The sequence below is a fragment of the Rosa rugosa genome, chromosome 1, assembly GCF_958449725.1.
Source record: "Rosa rugosa chromosome 1, drRosRugo1.1, whole genome shotgun sequence".
Taxonomy (NCBI): domain Eukaryota; kingdom Viridiplantae; phylum Streptophyta; class Magnoliopsida; order Rosales; family Rosaceae; genus Rosa; species Rosa rugosa.
Window position 1 is genome coordinate 9,393,889 of NC_084820.1, and position 18,166 is coordinate 9,412,054.

General features: G+C 41.0%; 1 protein-coding gene, 1 long non-coding RNA gene and 1 pseudogene across 4 annotated transcripts; 2 read left to right on the forward strand and 1 right to left on the reverse strand.

Moving 5' to 3' along the window:
- The first annotated feature begins 215 nt into the window (after positions 1-215).
- Positions 216-2,436, forward strand: LOC133715609 (isovalerate--CoA ligase AAE2-like; annotated as a pseudogene).
- LOC133715616 (protein STRICTOSIDINE SYNTHASE-LIKE 5-like) lies at positions 2,337-14,703 on the reverse strand. 2 transcript variants are annotated; one of them, XM_062142166.1, is made up of 4 exons: positions 14,083-14,701; positions 13,301-13,608; positions 13,065-13,197; positions 2,337-2,852 (listed from the first exon to the last, which is right to left on the reverse strand). In XM_062142166.1, exons 1-4 carry the CDS (start codon positions 14,542-14,544, stop codon positions 2,571-2,573), a joined length of 1,185 nt encoding a protein of 394 aa, XP_061998150.1. In that variant the 5' UTR covers positions 14,545-14,701; the 3' UTR covers positions 2,337-2,570. The 2 variants fall into 2 exon arrangements, with proteins under 2 accessions (XP_061998150.1, XP_061998160.1); XM_062142176.1 differs by lacking the exon at positions 2,337-2,852 and adding an exon at positions 2,907-3,011 and having other exon boundaries at positions 13,035-13,197; positions 14,083-14,703.
- LOC133715637 (uncharacterized) lies at positions 3,499-13,027 on the forward strand. 2 transcript variants are annotated; one of them, XR_009849147.1, is made up of 4 exons: positions 3,499-3,906; positions 4,666-4,740; positions 11,750-11,824; positions 12,826-13,027. It is a non-coding gene; the product is annotated as an uncharacterized LOC133715637 (long non-coding RNA). The 2 variants fall into 2 exon arrangements; XR_009849148.1 differs by lacking the exons at positions 3,499-3,906; positions 4,666-4,740 and adding an exon at positions 10,583-10,990.
- Positions 14,704-18,166: the final 3,463 nt, after the last annotated feature.

Genomic DNA, 18,166 nt, shown 5'->3' on the forward strand with positions numbered 1-18,166 from the left:
TACTAAGCTGCCCAGGAGATGTTGGTACTATGTTCATGGTACATGGTGGTACCATGGTCATGGTACATGTTGATAAAACTTCTATAGAGCTAGCCATAAGTGTCTCAACTATTTCTTTGAGTTCGAAGATCATTGTGCCCAGCCAACTTTATGCGGCAACTTCTTTTACTATAGTCAAAGAGTGAAATGTCTTCGAACCTGCAACATCACATATTTATTTAAACTCCCAGCCACAAAATGAATATCTGCAAAGCTAATGTAGTTCTGGCAACGGCAATAGATAATTCGTGACTAAAACTAAAATCCACTACCAATCAAAATAAAAATTTGGAGGAAAGGGAAAAAGTGCTTACCGGAACACTGCTGGCAGAACTTCTGTAAACAAAGACCCACGATTTCTCTCAGTCTCTGTAAATCCCGGTCATCTCTCCTCTGTCCCTCATGGCTGTGCACCAATTGCTCAAGAACTCATGGACTCGCCTCGTTTGCACTCTCAGTCCTCGCTCTCACTTCATCACTCTCGCTCATTGTTACCGTGGATACTGCTCTGACTCTTCTGGGATTAATAGTAACAACTCTGAGCTTGAAGAGTTATGGAGAGTTCAAAGGAGGGTTTAGTTCGGTGCTCGGCAAATCACGTCCCTTTATCTCCAATAGGATTCTTGGAGCGAGCTGCAAAGGCCTACAGGGACAGGACCTCTGTAATCTATGGCTCTCTGAAATACACTTGGGCTCAAACCCATCAACGCTGCCTTAAATTAGCTTCCGCTCTCACTCGGTTGGGAATTTCTCGCGGTGATGTGGTGAGTGGTTAGTTCTTCATCTCCATTCGTAGCTTTTGATTCTTACTTGTTTCATAATATCATGTTTTCAAGATAGGTCTTCAAAACCCAATTGAAATATGTGATTCATGTTTGAATGTTCAATTGGTTCTATCAGGTTGCAACTTTGGCACCAAATGTCCCAGCTATGCATGAGCTTCATTTTGCAGCTCCAATGGCTGGGGCAGTTCTTTGTACACTAAATGCTCGGCTTGATTCAGCTATGATATCTGTTCTTCTTTGTCATTCTGAAGCTAAAATCGTCTTTGTCGATTACCAATTACTTGGAATTGTTGATGGAGCACTTGAATTAATTGCCGAAAAAGCTGTTTCAAAACCGCCTATTGTAGTTTTAATTGCTGATTCTGATGGGTCATCATCTCCAAACAGCTCTACTTCAGAAACTGAACCACCTTATGAGTATGAAAGTCTTTTAGAAAGTGGAAATAGTGGATTTGAGATTAGGAGACCAAAACGTGAATGGGATCCAATCAGTGTAAATTACACCTCTGGCACAACATCAAGGCCGAAAGGGGTTGTCTGTAGTCACCGCGGGGCTTATCTCAATTCACTGGCCACAGTTTTGCTTTGCGGAATAGGCTCAATGCCGGTTAATCTATGGACTGCGCCTATGTTTCATTGCCATGGATGGTCTCTCATTTGGGGTTTGGCTGCTCAGGGTGGTACTAAGTACTAACATTTTCCTCAGAAAAGTCACTCCAAAAGGCATATTCGACAACATTGCTCTATTCTGTGACACACATGGGAGGGGCACCAACTGTGCTGAACATGATTGTTAATTCACTAGAGAGTGACCGAAGGCCACTTCCTCACAAGGTGGAAGTAATGACAGGTGGCTCCCCACCACCACCACAGATCCTGTTCAATATGGAAGAGATGGGTTTTGGGGTGATTCACTTGTATGGTCTCACAAAGACTTATGGTCCAGGTACCTATTGCTCATGGAAACCTGAGTGGGACTCTCTTCCTTCAGATGAGAGATCGAAGCTTAAAGCTCGGCAAGGCGTGCAACATGTTGCTATGGAAGAGGTTGACATAAAAGATCCTGTCACTATGGAAAGTGTACCGCCTGATGGTAAGACAATGGGTGAAATTATGTTCAGGGGAAACACTGTGATGAGTGGTTATCTTAAAGACTTGAAAGCAACAGAGGAGGCTTTTAAGGGTGGATGGTTTAGAAGTGGGGATTTAGCTGTGAAACATCCTGATAACTACATCGAAGTCAAGGACCGGTTGAAGGATGTGATTATATCTGGGGGAGAGAACATAAGCACAGTTGAGGTTGAAACAGTTTTGTTTAGCCATCCATCAGTTCTTGAGGCTGCAGTTGTTGCAAGGCCTGATAATCATTGGGGACAAACTCCTTGTGCATTTGTGAAATTGAAGGACGGCTTTAATTAATGTGAATGCGGAAGAACTAATTAAGTTCTGCCGTGATCATATGGCTCATTACATGGCACCCCAGACAGTCATCTTCAATGATATGCCAAAGACTTCAGCAGGGAAGATACAAAATAATTCATTCTCAGAGAAAAAGCGAAGGTCTTGGGCAGCCTCTCTTGAGAGAGCTATATATATATATATATATATATATATATACACATAGTCTTCTTGAGGTAATTTGTAGCTATGAACAAAGTACAACTAAATAAGCTACTACTCCATTTATGTTGAAGTTACACATCAATGGAAGATGCATTAAGGATGGTTTTTTTGGGTGCTTGAAGCTCATGTAGTGGCGTGTGCAGGATGCCGTTCCAGATCGAGGCGGATAATGTATGGATAGATAATTGAACCGCAGTATAGGTAATTTCCAATCTTGATCCCACTTGAAATGAGTGATAACCCTGGATCAAAATAGTGGGCAATAGGTTCCCCTTCCAAATTAACAGCCATTACACCAGAATTTTTCTCCATATGGGGTCTTCCTGCTGTATACTTCTCCATGATTGCCAGCCATTTTCGAATAAAAGGGAACCTAAGTGCTAGATTCCAAGAATCTGTAATCTCCTGCCAATTCGGCAAAAAAAAAAAATATGTCAATGAACTATGAATAAGATGCTTCTTGTTTCATAACTTTCATTCATAACATAACAGCAATTGAAGCGATCCTTTATCGGTGTTATTTGCACTCCAAATTAGAATGCAAGAAACTTTCACAATCCTCTCCTTGTGTAATAACCTAGTTTTTTTTAATCAAACAATTTGGTGGCAAACACCGGTTCCGTGATTTAAGGTTAGTGGACAATTGCATAATTTGAAGGCCGGTGCTTTAACATGATTATGCATGAGTGGAAGAACGAATCAATTAAGCTAAGAAACGAATTCTCTCTCTCTCACGTCCGAAACCACCCAAAACAGAGCAAAACTTCTCCAAACTCTCTCTCACTCCACCGGCCACCAATCAAGACCAGAACACTTCCTATAGCTTCGCCTCGACCTTGCGCAGCTGCAGGTGGCAGCCTTGAACCACGACACGGCCACCAGCGGCGGCGGGAAGCTCCGCCCGGTTTGAGCTCGTTTTGGTTCCAAGCTTGATATCTCAAGCTACCGGCCAACAATCCTCACCAAACTTCACCCACGAGCTCGCCTCAACGTCCTGAAGCTCCCAGAAGTGGCCTTGCACGGCGGCGCTACTCGTGGTGGCAGCTGGAAGCCAGACCCGATCAAATCGAAAAACCGAAGCTTCGATCGGTATATCTCGAGCTGTAGTGCATCGTTTTGATTGATTCTTTTTCCAGTGGGTTCCCCTTGATGTTGTTAACAACTCTCTAGAAGGCATCGAGGCCTGAAATTGAAGTTTTTACGTCGATCGGAGCCCTCGCCGGATTCTGCAAAATTCTGCAAATTTTCCGACCACCGAAGCTTTCGATCGGTATATCTCGAGCTACAGACCATATTTTTCTGTGATTCTTGAACCAATGCGTTCGTCTTGAGTTTCTTAACAACTCTCTAGAAGGAATCGAAGCCTGAAATTGAAGTTTTGACGTCGAAATCAAGCCTTGCCGGATTCTGCAAATTTCGCCGGATTCTGGAAATTTTCCGGCCACCTCGACTGTTCTAGGTAATTTCCGACCACTTCCTTTCGTTTTCAGACTTCATGCTAGTTATGAAAGTGGATCAACTCGTCATTTTGAACAAGTTTGTAGTTGACGACTTTTGCATCGGAGGTGGTTGACCGCCGCGTTGACCGCCGTTGACCGCCCACTGACCGCCGCTTGTGGCGGCGTATTCGACCATATTTTGAGTTTTTATTATCTAGGTGATGATCTACGCATCCTTACGAGCGTTTTGATATATAACATGGTCATGTTAGAAAAAGTTGATAAATAGTGGATTTACGTTTTTACGTTACTATTTACGGTTTTTTACGTTTTATCTTCGGTTTACGATCTGTGAAGATCAGACCATCGGTTTTACTTCAAATTTTAGTATGTTGATCGTATGACTGTCCCGATGACTTTGTGAGGTCACGGGCGAAGATCCGACCGTTGGATCTTCGTATAATTGAGAAATAGTTATTCGGAAGGCGATTCGTGAGAATCCGACCGTCGGATTTTCATATAATTTTGTGGAGATGTTAGTAAGGGCGATTCAGGAAGATCTGACCGTTGGATCTTCGTGATAATTTTGGAGGATGATCCTAAGGGCGATCCGTGAGGATCCGACCGTTGGATCATCATTAAATTCAGATCCGACCGTTGGATCATCGTTTAATTTGAATCCGACCGTTGGATCATCATTATATTCAGATCTGACCGTTGGATCGTCGTTTAATTACATTTATGAGTTGTTGGCTAAGTTAAGATCATTATTGGATTAGGTTATCGACGGATTGATTTGGTGGACGATTCGGATTGATGTATTTGGCTTTTTAGAAGACGCAGCTGGATTAGAGGTGAGTAAACCTCACGTGGTTCATATTACGAACCGAATAAATTTAATTACCTTATTTTGTCGTAATTGCGTGAAAATATTTATGGAATAAATATTTGTTTTAAAATCATATGGACTTGATCAACTACGGTCCATGGGTAAGTAAAATGATTTTTACTATACAAATGAATTTCTCAGTTTTATTGCATGTGAACTATAGTTGGTATTAGTGATTATCCCTGAGCGGATAATTACGTATATATATATTTACGTGATTATATGTGAATGGTGTGACATTGAAGAGTGTGGAATTGGGATGATTAAATTATTATGAATTGACATGTGACTTACCATATTTTTATGTGATGAACATGATTGATGAGTTCTTGTTAATATTCAAGATTTACATTGGAGGATGTATAGAGTTGGAGAAAGTAGGATTCTGAGGACGAGGTGTCCGAAGTTCGACGGTTAAGGATAACCGGAGTGTTTGTGTACTGAGGACGGGGATGTCCAAGGTGCGACGGTTTATTATTAACCGAAGTTGTGTACTGAGGACGGGGATGTCCAAGGTGCGACGGTTTATTATTAACCGAAGTTGTGTGCTGAGGAAGGGGATGTCCAAAGCGCGACGGTTTATTATTAACCGAAGTATATGGTGCTGAGGACGGGGATGTCCAAAGCGCGACGGTTATAGTGTTAACCGAAGTATTTTTGCCGTTGCTTGACCCTAGGCCAAGGTGTCAGAGGTAACGAGGCAGTTAGAGCTCTAACGTGTTATGGGATGGGACCAAAGTGGTGATAGTGTTGTGAGATAGGACCAAAGTGGTGATATTGAATTGGTTTGACGTTTGCGTCGTGGATGTTGAGATTGTTGGTTGTGTTGTCGAGTTATAAGAATTGTAATTTAAAATCAACAGTTCTTTCTTGTTTACTCATACGAGCTTTAAAGATTTCTTTAAAGCTTACCGGGTTTTGTGTTGTTGCCAATTCCCGGTGCACTATTAAATTCAAATGGTGTAGCGGGAAATCCTACAGGTCAGGAAGATCAAGGCGGAGATCGTGCGGGTTAGAGTTTTTGTTTCAGTTTACAGCTTTGTAAATTGTGAGATGTATTATTAAGAGGTGTGAAGTGTGGTTGTTGTGAGAAAAAAATTCAGGACGTTTATTCTATTAAGTTGTATAATTCATGTTTCGGATTTTAATTGTATTTAAAATTCGGGGCGTGACAGTTTGGTATCAGAGCGTAAGGTACATATTTGGTGACGTGTCAATACCTTCCGAGTGATGGCCCGTCTGCAGCGGATCCCCATCGTGCGCTCTTCGGTATTGGCTAAGTCATTGGGTATGTGTGAGTGTTGGAAGTTGTTTAGGCCGCTAAGTCGTTTTAGGAACGTTAACACCTTCCCTGTAGTATTGACTTGGTTAATATGGACTTGTATTTGACTTATACTGTGTTTTAAGTGTTATACGTGTATTAGCCAAGCATACTATATTTCTTAGGTGTTGAATATTCGAAGGAGTAGTACTTAGAACTACAGAGTTGTCTTGTAGGTTCGTATTTGAATAAGTTCAGTTACCGCGAGTTATAATCTTTAAGGGATGGAAACCTTCGGATTTAACTCTATTGAGTTAGGGTGATTGTTTTATGGAAGTGAGGTTCTTTTGGTTGTTGAGGTGTTTGGTTGAAGGCATGATGTTGGCCTATGCACGTACCTAGTGTGGATACGAGTATGAATTGATGGAATTTTTGCCTTATTAGGTTGGATATACAGATGTTTTTGATTTGATTCTTGACTCATGTGGAGTGGTGGGTAGTATTGCGGTTTGGGAATGAATTATTGTGGTTAATTCTTCCATGTGTTTGTAAGTTGATGAGCAGGGTTTAAGTTGTGAGAAAGGAGTTTGATCTCGTGTTTGAGTGATTGAGACGAACGACTATATATTTGAGGTTGTTTTGTGTTTTAAGTTTATGTAGACGGGACACTTAAAGTTTTGAAATAGAGTTTGATTTTTAGTTGATAGATAATGGGGAGAATTAGAATCAACTCTTTGTTAATGATCTTGGACGAGAGTGTGTTTCTATGGTTATGGATTTTAGGTGAAATGGTTAAATACAATTTTGGGTATTGATGATAGTGACATGATTGGGTATCCATAGTGGTTCAAGTGAATTACTATGCGGTATGGAGTTGATTCGATGTATGAATCGTGAAATCTTAGGGTTGAATTATGGTAAGTTTGATGGAGCATGTTTTAGAGGGAATGGTTGAGATTTTATATGACTAGCACGAGTAACTCTAAGGATGTGAGTTTTCCTAGTTAACTCAGGAAGTGTTTAGCTTTATTAATCCCTAATTCTAGCGACGAAATTATTGTGTTTGGTTTGACTCAGAGGATACTAGCTTGACCTCTGTGCAACTTAATTGATTGTTTGTGATAAATCATTATGATTGATGTGTGCAGCAGAGTTGTCAATGGTTTTGAAAATAGTATTGGGTGACCAAGGTTGATCCTTGGTGTTGTTGTTGGTTTAACAAAAAGAAGAAACGACATACATGCACACCATCTTATTGATTTAATATTACAAAAAGGAAATTGGAACTACGCTATACTAAGCCTAATTGGTAGCTCCGGATGGGTTGAGGCTGAGCTCAAGAGAAACGTTAGAGCCACTGTTGTAACCGCCTGAGCCACCAGAATAGTAACCAAATGCGCTACCTTCCTCAGAAGTAGTCTTCGGGTTACCAAAGACGTCCTCGCCGTGCACGGGGAACAGAGGAAGAGTTTCAACCTCCTGGTGATCTCCTCCTCGTTGTTGCAGGGATGTTTGTCCTCCTGTTGTGCCAAAAGAGTTGTACTGGTATTAGTGTTGAAGTGTGAGGAAGAATATGAAACAAAATTTAAATCAAGAAATCCTTCATTACCAGTAGAATAGGTGGAACCAAAGTTGAGATCAATGGATCTACCATCATCAGTAGAACTAGTGGACCCAAAATTGATGTCAATGGATCCACCAGCTGGCCCAAAATTGATGTCGATGGATCCACCAGCACCAGTAGAACCAGTGGACCCAAAATTGAGATCAATGGATCCACCAGTACCAGGAGAACTAGTTCCCATGGGCACTTGAGCAGCCTGATTGCACCTCTTCATCTGCTTCTCTCGAGCCCTGACATTCTGGAACCAAAAATAAATGTTCTTGCCCTCAACCTGTCCATACTGTTGCAGCTGGAGACAGATCTCGTGAATCTGCTCTGTAGTTGGGGTCTTAACTCCCTTGTCGTAGTAAAGATCCCTGAGGATCCTTATTTGATCTGGAGTAGGAACCCACCTGGCACGGCTTCGCCAGAAATCTGTGTTGGCACTACTCCCGGCTGCTTGGTTGTTTCCTCCATCCTCGATTTGTTGCTGGGTTTGTAGCTCCATTAGTTGCAGAGTTCGTGGTTCCATGGTGATGAGTTGAGAGGAAGTGTAAATTGAAGAACGAAGTTGTTGAGTGTTTGTGGGAGATTGACCTTAGAAGGATTAAGGTCGATGAAGGGGTATTGGAGATCTGAAAGTTCAGAGGAAAGAAGAGATCGAATCTTCAAATGGAAGAAAAGATCTGAGAGAGAAGGATTGAAGATTTGAGAGTGAAAAAAACCTGGGGATTTGAGAAGAGAAAGGCTGAAGAGTTGAGAGAGAAAGGCTTGAGCTCGGAAGAAAATTTCTTTTCCTTTGGAGTGAACAGTCGCGTCTCCAGAATGCACCTATTTATAGAACAAGGTGAGCAGATCTCCACCGTTGGATGAACGATCTCAGAATTTGAATCCACGCGTTGGATTAAAGTCGCCCCGAAACCCGGAAAAGCTGTTGGCGCGTGTTGAGCGTGTAAGGGGACCGAGGGAATCTCGAGGCGCTGTGACAGACAGCTGTAGCCGAAAGCAGATTTGACTGCCGTAAATCACGGAAGGGATAAGCCGTGACACAAGTGGGCCGTACTTGGGCCTGTCTCGGATCAAGGCATCACTGTAGCTGTGGGTGGAGGCCTGATGGGCCGAGTTTCAGAAACAGTTTTGGATGAGTTGGGCCGGATTTCTGAAACAGTTTTGGATACGTTGGGCTGGGTTTCTGCAACAGTCTTGGATGTTTTGGGCCGAATTGTTGAAACAGTTGAAACAGTTGGTTTAAATAAAAGGATTGGTATGAATAATAACGTGAGCAGCCGTGCTCGAGTGGTTGAGTGTAAAGTTCGTGTACAAGAGGTCTGAGGTTCGAACCTCGCCTCTCGTTTATTTTTATTATGTTCGTTTATGACATAATAAGTATAAAATTTGTACACATTTTATTAAGCACAACTTGTGCTCCAGTGGTTGGGAGCGAGGCATTGGTTTAAAGGGTCGGGAGTTCGAGACTTGCCTCCTGATATATTTTATTTATGTTCGCTTAGGACATAATAAATATAACGCGTGTGCTTCTATTAATGAAAGCAGCTCTTGCTTCAGTGGTTGGGAGAGAAGCATTGGTTTAGGGGGTCTGGAGTTCGAACCTTACCTCCTACAAATATTTTTGGATCCCGTATATGCTTGATATACGGACGCATATACGGTTTGTACGGTATGCATACGTATATATGGTCTGTACGGTATGCATACGTATATACAGTTGTACGGTATACATACATATATACGGTCTGTACGGTATGCATACGTATATACGGTATGTACAATTTCATACCGTAGTCGAGCTGAAAGTTGGTGGGCCGATTGGTAGGCCCAAATAGTAAGCCCAATTGTTCGGCCGAATGGTAGGCCCAAATGTTAAACCCAACTTGTTTCGGGCCGGTTCGAAATGTGAATGGTTCGGTTTCTTCGGCCCAATTGGCCAGCCCTAATGCTTAGCCCAAGGATTGAGCAAGCCCAAGTCATCATCACTGGGTGACATGTTTTATTGGCGTGCTTTTGAGAATGATTTGTTTTGAGTGATGCTAATTGAGAAGCGAAACGCTTTGTGGGAGTGTTTACTGTGCTTGTATGCCAGTACAGGATGACGATCTGTGTGAAAACAGCTATATGTGCAATGCCACGTGGTGATTTGAGTGTGGGTTGCTTGAGGCAATTGTTGTGTTGTAATTTTGAGAAATGATGCGGTGAAGGAATGTCATGTTGATGACTTAAGTGGGGATGAGGATTTCATTTGTGAATTCTCGTTGTGTGAGTTTACGTTTGTGATGAAAGGATTTAGTGGCCATAGGAATGTATTTTTATACAAAGGGCTGTGGTTTTGTAGATTACTACAGTTTTGGGAAAGATGGAGATTCGATGGTTAGGTTAACTGTAATCGAGAGCAATTAACTTGCGCTTAAATTTCGGGACGAAATTTCTTTAAGGAGGGTAGATTGTAATAACCTAGTTTTTTTTAATCAAACAATTTGGTGGCAAACACCGGTTCCGTGATTTAAGGTTAGTGGACAATTGCATAATTTGAAGGCCGGTGCTTTAACATGATTATGCATGAGTGGAAGAACGAATCAATTAAGCTAAGAAACGAATTCTCTCTCTCTCACGTCCGAAACCACCCAAAACAGAGCAAAACTTCTCCAAACTCTCTCTCACTCCACCGGCCACCAATCAAGACCAGAACACTTCCTATAGCTTCGCCTCGACCTTGCGCAGCTGCAGGTGGCAGCCTTGAACCACGACACGGCCACCAGCGGCGGCGGGAAGCTCCGCCCGGTTTGAGCTCGTTTTGGTTCCAAGCTTGATATCTCAAGCTACCGGCCAACAATCCTCACCAAACTTCACCCACGAGCTCGCCTCAACGTCCTGAAGCTCCCAGAAGTGGCCTTGCACGGCGGCGCTACTCGTGGTGGCAGCTGGAAGCCAGACCCGATCAAATCGAAAAACCGAAGCTTCGATCGGTATATCTCGAGCTGTAGTGCATCGTTTTGATTGATTCTTTTTCCAGTGGGTTCCCCTTGATGTTGTTAACAACTCTCTAGAAGGCATCGAGGCCTGAAATTGAAGTTTTTACGTCGATCGGAGCCCTCGCCGGATTCTGCAAAATTCTGCAAATTTTCCGACCACCGAAGCTTTCGATCGGTATATCTCGAGCTACAGACCATATTTTTCTGTGATTCTTGAACCAATGCGTTCGTCTTGAGTTTCTTAACAACTCTCTAGAAGGAATCGAAGCCTGAAATTGAAGTTTTGACGTCGAAATCAAGCCTTGCCGGATTCTGCAAATTTCGCCGGATTCTGGAAATTTTCCGGCCACCTCGACTGTTCTAGGTAATTTCCGACCACTTCCTTTCGTTTTCAGACTTCATGCTAGTTATGAAAGTGGATCAACTCGTCATTTTGAACAAGTTTGTAGTTGACGACTTTTGCATCGGAGGTGGTTGACCGCCGCGTTGACCGCCGTTGACCGCCCACTGACCGCCGCTTGTGGCGGCGTATTCGACCATATTTTGAGTTTTTATTATCTAGGTGATGATCTACGCATCCTTACGAGCGTTTTGATATATAACATGGTCATGTTAGAAAAAGTTGATAAATAGTGGATTTACGTTTTTACGTTACTATTTACGGTTTTTTACGTTTTATCTTCGGTTTACGATCTGTGAAGATCAGACCATCGGTTTTACTTCAAATTTTAGTATGTTGATCGTATGACTGTCCCGATGACTTTGTGAGGTCACGGGCGAAGATCCGACCGTTGGATCTTCGTATAATTGAGAAATAGTTATTCGGAAGGCGATTCGTGAGAATCCGACCGTCGGATTTTCATATAATTTTGTGGAGATGTTAGTAAGGGCGATTCAGGAAGATCTGACCGTTGGATCTTCGTGATAATTTTGGAGGATGATCCTAAGGGCGATCCGTGAGGATCCGACCGTTGGATCATCATTAAATTCAGATCCGACCGTTGGATCATCGTTTAATTTGAATCCGACCGTTGGATCATCATTATATTCAGATCTGACCGTTGGATCGTCGTTTAATTACATTTATGAGTTGTTGGCTAAGTTAAGATCATTATTGGATTAGGTTATCGACGGATTGATTTGGTGGACGATTCGGATTGATGTATTTGGCTTTTTAGAAGACGCAGCTGGATTAGAGGTGAGTAAACCTCACGTGGTTCATATTACGAACCGAATAAATTTAATTACCTTATTTTGTCGTAATTGCGTGAAAATATTTATGGAATAAATATTTGTTTTAAAATCATATGGACTTGATCAACTACGGTCCATGGGTAAGTAAAATGATTTTTACTATACAAATGAATTTCTCAGTTTTATTGCATGTGAACTATAGTTGGTATTAGTGATTATCCCTGAGCGGATAATTACGTATATATATATTTACGTGATTATATGTGAATGGTGTGACATTGAAGAGTGTGGAATTGGGATGATTAAATTATTATGAATTGACATGTGACTTACCATATTTTTATGTGATGAACATGATTGATGAGTTCTTGTTAATATTCAAGATTTACATTGGAGGATGTATAGAGTTGGAGAAAGTAGGATTCTGAGGACGAGGTGTCCGAAGTTCGACGGTTAAGGATAACCGGAGTGTTTGTGTACTGAGGACGGGGATGTCCAAGGTGCGACGGTTTATTATTAACCGAAGTTGTGTACTGAGGACGGGGATGTCCAAGGTGCGACGGTTTATTATTAACCGAAGTTGTGTGCTGAGGAAGGGGATGTCCAAAGCGCGACGGTTTATTATTAACCGAAGTATATGGTGCTGAGGACGGGGATGTCCAAAGCGCGACGGTTATAGTGTTAACCGAAGTATTTTTGCCGTTGCTTGACCCTAGGCCAAGGTGTCAGAGGTAACGAGGCAGTTAGAGCTCTAACGTGTTATGGGATGGGACCAAAGTGGTGATAGTGTTGTGAGATAGGACCAAAGTGGTGATATTGAATTGGTTTGACGTTTGCGTCGTGGATGTTGAGATTGTTGGTTGTGTTGTCGAGTTATAAGAATTGTAATTTAAAATCAACAGTTCTTTCTTGTTTACTCATACGAGCTTTAAAGATTTCTTTAAAGCTTACCGGGTTTTGTGTTGTTGCCAATTCCCGGTGCACTATTAAATTCAAATGGTGTAGCGGGAAATCCTACAGGTCAGGAAGATCAAGGCGGAGATCGTGCGGGTTAGAGTTTTTGTTTCAGTTTACAGCTTTGTAAATTGTGAGATGTATTATTAAGAGGTGTGAAGTGTGGTTGTTGTGAGAAAAAAATTCAGGACGTTTATTCTATTAAGTTGTATAATTCATGTTTCGGATTTTAATTGTATTTAAAATTCGGGGCGTGACACCTTGTCTATAAGAGAAAGAAAATGAATTACCGTAGAAAATGCAATCCAATAATGGCCTTCCCCATCATATCGAATATTATCAGGGGTGCCCGGCAAGTTGTCAATGAAGTTCTCTACGTTTCCTTTCTTCTCGCCTTGCAGGTAGTACTTTTTACATCTTCTCCTGCAATATCAACCATTTAACGTACACAGTCAAAAACTTTGTCCCTATCAACAAAAGCCCCAAGTCCAAATACTTTAGATGAGGGTTTCAGAGAACATTATACATGACAGTTTCACAGAAGATCACAAAATTCTGATCCGGAGAGACTGCAACTCCATTACCAAAGTAGAGGTCGGGGACTAGCACTTTGGTCTCTTTGGTAGTTGGATCGTAGCTGAGTAATCTTCCATGCGGTTTGCCCTCCAAAACGTCCCAGATGAAGTCTTTGAAGCTGTACTTATATGAAGCATCTGTGAAGTAAATCATGCCATCTTTTGCTACATCCACAGCATCTGTTAGCTTGAATTTCACACCCTCAGCCTCATCAGTCAACAGCTCCACTTCTCCATCCTCACTTATACTCAGTAATCCCTGATTTATGTTCCCACATTTTTTTGATTAAAATGAGAAACTATATTAATATATAAGCTAGCAACTAGCATAATACAAACAGACGCAGAAGAAAATCCCACATGAAGTACAGAAATATAAAATAACGAACCAAAACATGGAAACTCATGCAACAACCTATAATACAAAGAATTACCCGGTTTCACCGATAAACAAAGACATCACCACTATCAGTCTATGAACTATGAACTATGAACATTGAAGAAGCAATATACAGTATGCCATAAACTTGCTCATATACCACTTCTTTTTTCTTTTTCTTTTTTAACAATGGCTGCAAAAAGCACCATGATATACCACTTCATTTTCGTTGTTCAGATTGAAAAACAATATACAGTATGCCATAATTTACTCGTATATATATCAATATCGTCGGCACCTAACGGTCCTAACCATAAATATATGTGTCGGTGTCAATTAGTGACGCTGACGTACCTTTTCTGTGTCCGCCACCAAAAGCTGACCTTTATGACCGTGAGCGAGTCCGAGTGGTCTCCCGCCGGTGTTAGCCCAGTTCTCAACCACCGAGTCAGCAGCCGACTCGTTCAACGTGACTCGTTTCACCCACCCGTCCGCGCAGCCCGTGTAAATGAGTCCCGACTTTGAATCATAAGCAACGTCTTCCGGCGCCACTAAAGCCCCAGCACCTATAAACTCCGACCCTTTGAGCATGTGAGCATTATGCGCTGGGGCAGCAGCGACTCGGTGGCTCAACTCGTGAAGAGGCAGAGGAGCCGGGTCGAACGGGTCGAGCTGGTAGAGGATTACCAGAGCTGCCGCCACCGGAACCAGTATTGACAAGAGGAGAAAGTTCAAAGGCCATGATGAAGATGATGATGATCTTCTACTAGCTTGAGTTGAAGGGGAAGGTGAGTTATGGTTGTTTGACTCGGGCATATTGGGTGACGAGTTATGGAGGTGACTCGGTGCAGATAGTCAGCTATGGATTGTTTGGTAAGATTAGCTGTTAATGAGGATATGGTGTTTCTGGGGCAATAGCCGGTGCACAGGGAAAATGACAAGCTTGAGGATATAGCTGTGAAGAATATTGGTGTCACTAAATCCAAGAAGATATATATATATATCTTTTTTTAATAAATCCAAGAAGATATATATTTTTTTTTGGATGAATCCAAGAAGATATATATGAAAGCGAACTAGCACAAGGTTTTGGACTTTTGGTATAGTACTTCTACATCAATAGATGATCTCAAGAATAATGCAAGAGTGTAGACAAACAAATTTGATTATTATATAGAGAGGAGTCATAGTTCAGTTAGTTTGCCAAATTGTAAATGTAATTTAAAGGTATAAAAGTTACAAGTTTTTCAGTTTTAAAAGAATTATTCTTTTCAAAAGCTTCCACCTAATACGAGAAGAAAATCCTTGTTCTAATTCGCAAACTAGAAGGGGCATTTCTGTGGCAGTTTTGAGAAGAAGAATATTTTGGTAGCTCTCTCTGTGTAGATTTTATTAACATAGAATGGAAAAATACATTAACCATAAAACATAATGATCCGAACTAGGAAACATATTTATACCCTTAACAATTATTTGTACAATCCTAGGTTCATATAATCCAGAAAACCATTGTCAGGATTTGCCAGAGTGTCTAGGTTCAAACAATCCAGAAAAACGATTATGAGGTAGTTCCGAACCCAAAGTCACCAGTATACGACTCTTAACACTTGCAACATCTTCTGGAGTTATTTCAAACTATGTAAGAGACCTTTCCGAGTATATAGCTCCCTACTTGTTTTATGCCAACGATTAATATGTCCTAGGTCAGGCACAAGATACTCCATGGAAAGTGTGAAACTCTTCTTCTCATCAGTCTTTCCAAACACTAGTGTAGAGCGAAAATTTGCCAACTGGGATGCGGTTCCACATTGACCTTATAAAGTTACATGCATTAGGTTTTCCTACTCCTACATAAGTTAGGGTTCTGTGAAATTCTGCCTTTCTTTTCACACCAAAGTCAGGGAATTTGTATAGAACAATAAATGATGGGTAGTTAAGTTGGAATAATGTTGAGTTTAAGCATTTATTTTTGTAGATCTAGTTATGGAATTGATATGGGAACCGAAACCCATAGAGCACATGTGATTCACCATCGTGGGGACAAAAATGTTGATCACATCTACCCCATCATCAAATTTTTTTATTATTTTTTGTGCAAACGAAGAAATTTGTTTAGTTAAAAATATAGCATCCAAAGGGAGGACATGAAGTCAAGACCCCTTTCGAAAAATAACAAAATCAAAAGAGTAAAAGACAACCAGAACATAAATAAAATTAAGCTGAGCTGATTGAATCAAAAATCAACCCCATCATCAATTGATTCATCTATAGCAGCAGCAATATTAGAGGCATGGGCATTATCATTATACCATGTACATTACCTTGTACACTACTAGCAGGGCATCTGGAGCAATCCCGCTCGATGTACCCTCACCATCAGTGGCGGAAGGACATGGTAGGCTATCTGGGCTCAAGCCTAGACAACATTTTGGGCTAAAAACCCTTAAGTATATATATATCTCTACCTACAGCCCATACCAGCAGCCCAAAGAAAAAAAAAATTATATCGTGTATTCCCAGCTCCCACAGCAGCTCACAGTCACAAACTCACTGCCTCACTGCCTCACACAGTCACACTACTCTAGTGTTTCGAACTTTCGATGGAGGTTATGGTCGATTGAAACAAGGTATGAAGCTCTATGCCTCTATCGATCTCCTCTGTTCTTCACTTATCACTTCTTCTTCCTGCTCTGTTTTTCCCAATGGGGTTTCCTCAAAGAAATCCCAGATCTCCTTTTGCCGAAATGCCGAATGTCGATTCTGTTTGCTACCATTGGTTGTGAGTTGGGCTTTTGTGTATGAGTTGAGGTTTGGGGGAGAGAGAGAGAGACAGAGAGACTGAGAGAGAGAGAGACAGAGAGACTGAGAGAGAGAGAGATTCCATGTTAGCTCACTTAGCTGAGGATCTTGATTCTTGATCATGGATTCATGGTCGGTGAGTCGGTCACTCGGTGACGGTCGTCACGGTCAGTCGGTGGATAGCCACCTCATAGGCTAATCCGCTAATAGGCTATGATGAATTTATGATTCATGAATGTATTTTTAGTTAGAATTGCCGACTGATGTAGTGATGTCTTTGTTGATCAATGATCATGGTCTGATGGTCGGTGGATAGGTGAGGCTATGAATCTATGATGATTCATGATTGTATAAATTACTGGCTAAAAAAAGAAAAGAAAAAAGAAAGTAACAATAAGTGAATGAGCTTTTGTTGGGCTTTGGGATTTCTTGATGCTTTCTTTGGCTTCTGATCATGTTGTGAACTTGTGATTATTTTTTATTTAAAGATGTGCATTTTGTGTTGCAGATTGGAGAGTTTTTATGTTGAGTTTTGGTGATAGTGTTTGGGGTTATGCAAAATACTGAGATTCCTGTTGATGCCCTTTCCATCTGGTTAGTGTTACTAACTTGATTTTCTTTAGCCTGTCTTATTTAATAAGTGAGTGTTCCTTTCACAAACCCATTAGAATTATATATATGTTAAGGAGACACATATTAAATCCATTAGACATTAATGTCTGCTGCTAGTTAGTAACTAATAATAATGTATAATTAGTTGTAGTTGCAAATGAGCATTATTATCGGGTCAATATACTTAATGTTGTGATAGACTTTCAATTGGCAGAGTTGGATAGTAGATTTACAGATAATTCGTTGGAGCTCCTTATTCTTAGTGCTACATTTGATCCACGCGATAATTTTCGATCATTTAAATGTGAAGATGTTTGCAATCTTGCTTTGAGGTTTTATCCTCATGATTTTACATCATATGATATGCTTGCTCTAGATATGGAGTGTGGGTATTTTCTAGCAGATATTCAGAAGGATCCAAGATTTGCCAACACAACTACAGTGTCTGATTTGTGTCGGCGGTTAGTTGAATCAAGAAAGTCAGCATTCTGCCAGTTTCTACAGCAACAACAGAGAGAGCATTTGCATCTATGAACATCATAAAAAACAAACTTCGAAATAAGATGGAAGATGAGTTTTTTGATGATTTGATGGTTCTCTACATCGAAAAAGAATTTGCCGATAGCATTGATAATGATTCTGTGATTGCTGAGTTTGAAGTGAGTGGGTCTCGGAGAGTACGATTTAGTTAGTTTATTGTTATTTTACAACAAATGTATGCTTGTAGTTTTTAATTTACGGGGTTTGGTTTTATGTCCCCTCCGTTGTATGTTTTGATCCAAAATAATAAAGGCGTGAGGATGAGTCTCCCACTGGGTTCTAAACCTCAAAAAAAAAAAAAAAAAAAAATATTGTGCCCTTCTAATTAGCCTAGACAAGAATTGGATCCTGGTTCCGCCACTGCTCACCATAACCGATAGCATGGCATATAGATTATATATATGATACTATTCTTCACTAATTTTGGATGAGCATATGGTGAACTAACAAGAAGAATGCTAAAAATAAGTAGAATTGAATAGGCCAA

Coding starts and splice junctions, on each gene's coding strand:
- LOC133715616 (XM_062142166.1), bottom strand. CDS start 14,544: ATGCCCGAGTCAAACAACCATAACTCACCTTCCCCTTCAACTCAAGCT. Junction 13,198..13,300: donor ATCTTCTGTGAAACTGTCAT/GTATAATGTTCT, acceptor TTGATATTGCAG/GAGAAGATGTAAAAAGTACT. Junction 2,853..13,064: donor ATTGGATTGCATTTTCTACG/GTAATTCATTTT, acceptor CCGAATTGGCAG/GAGATTACAGATTCTTGGAA.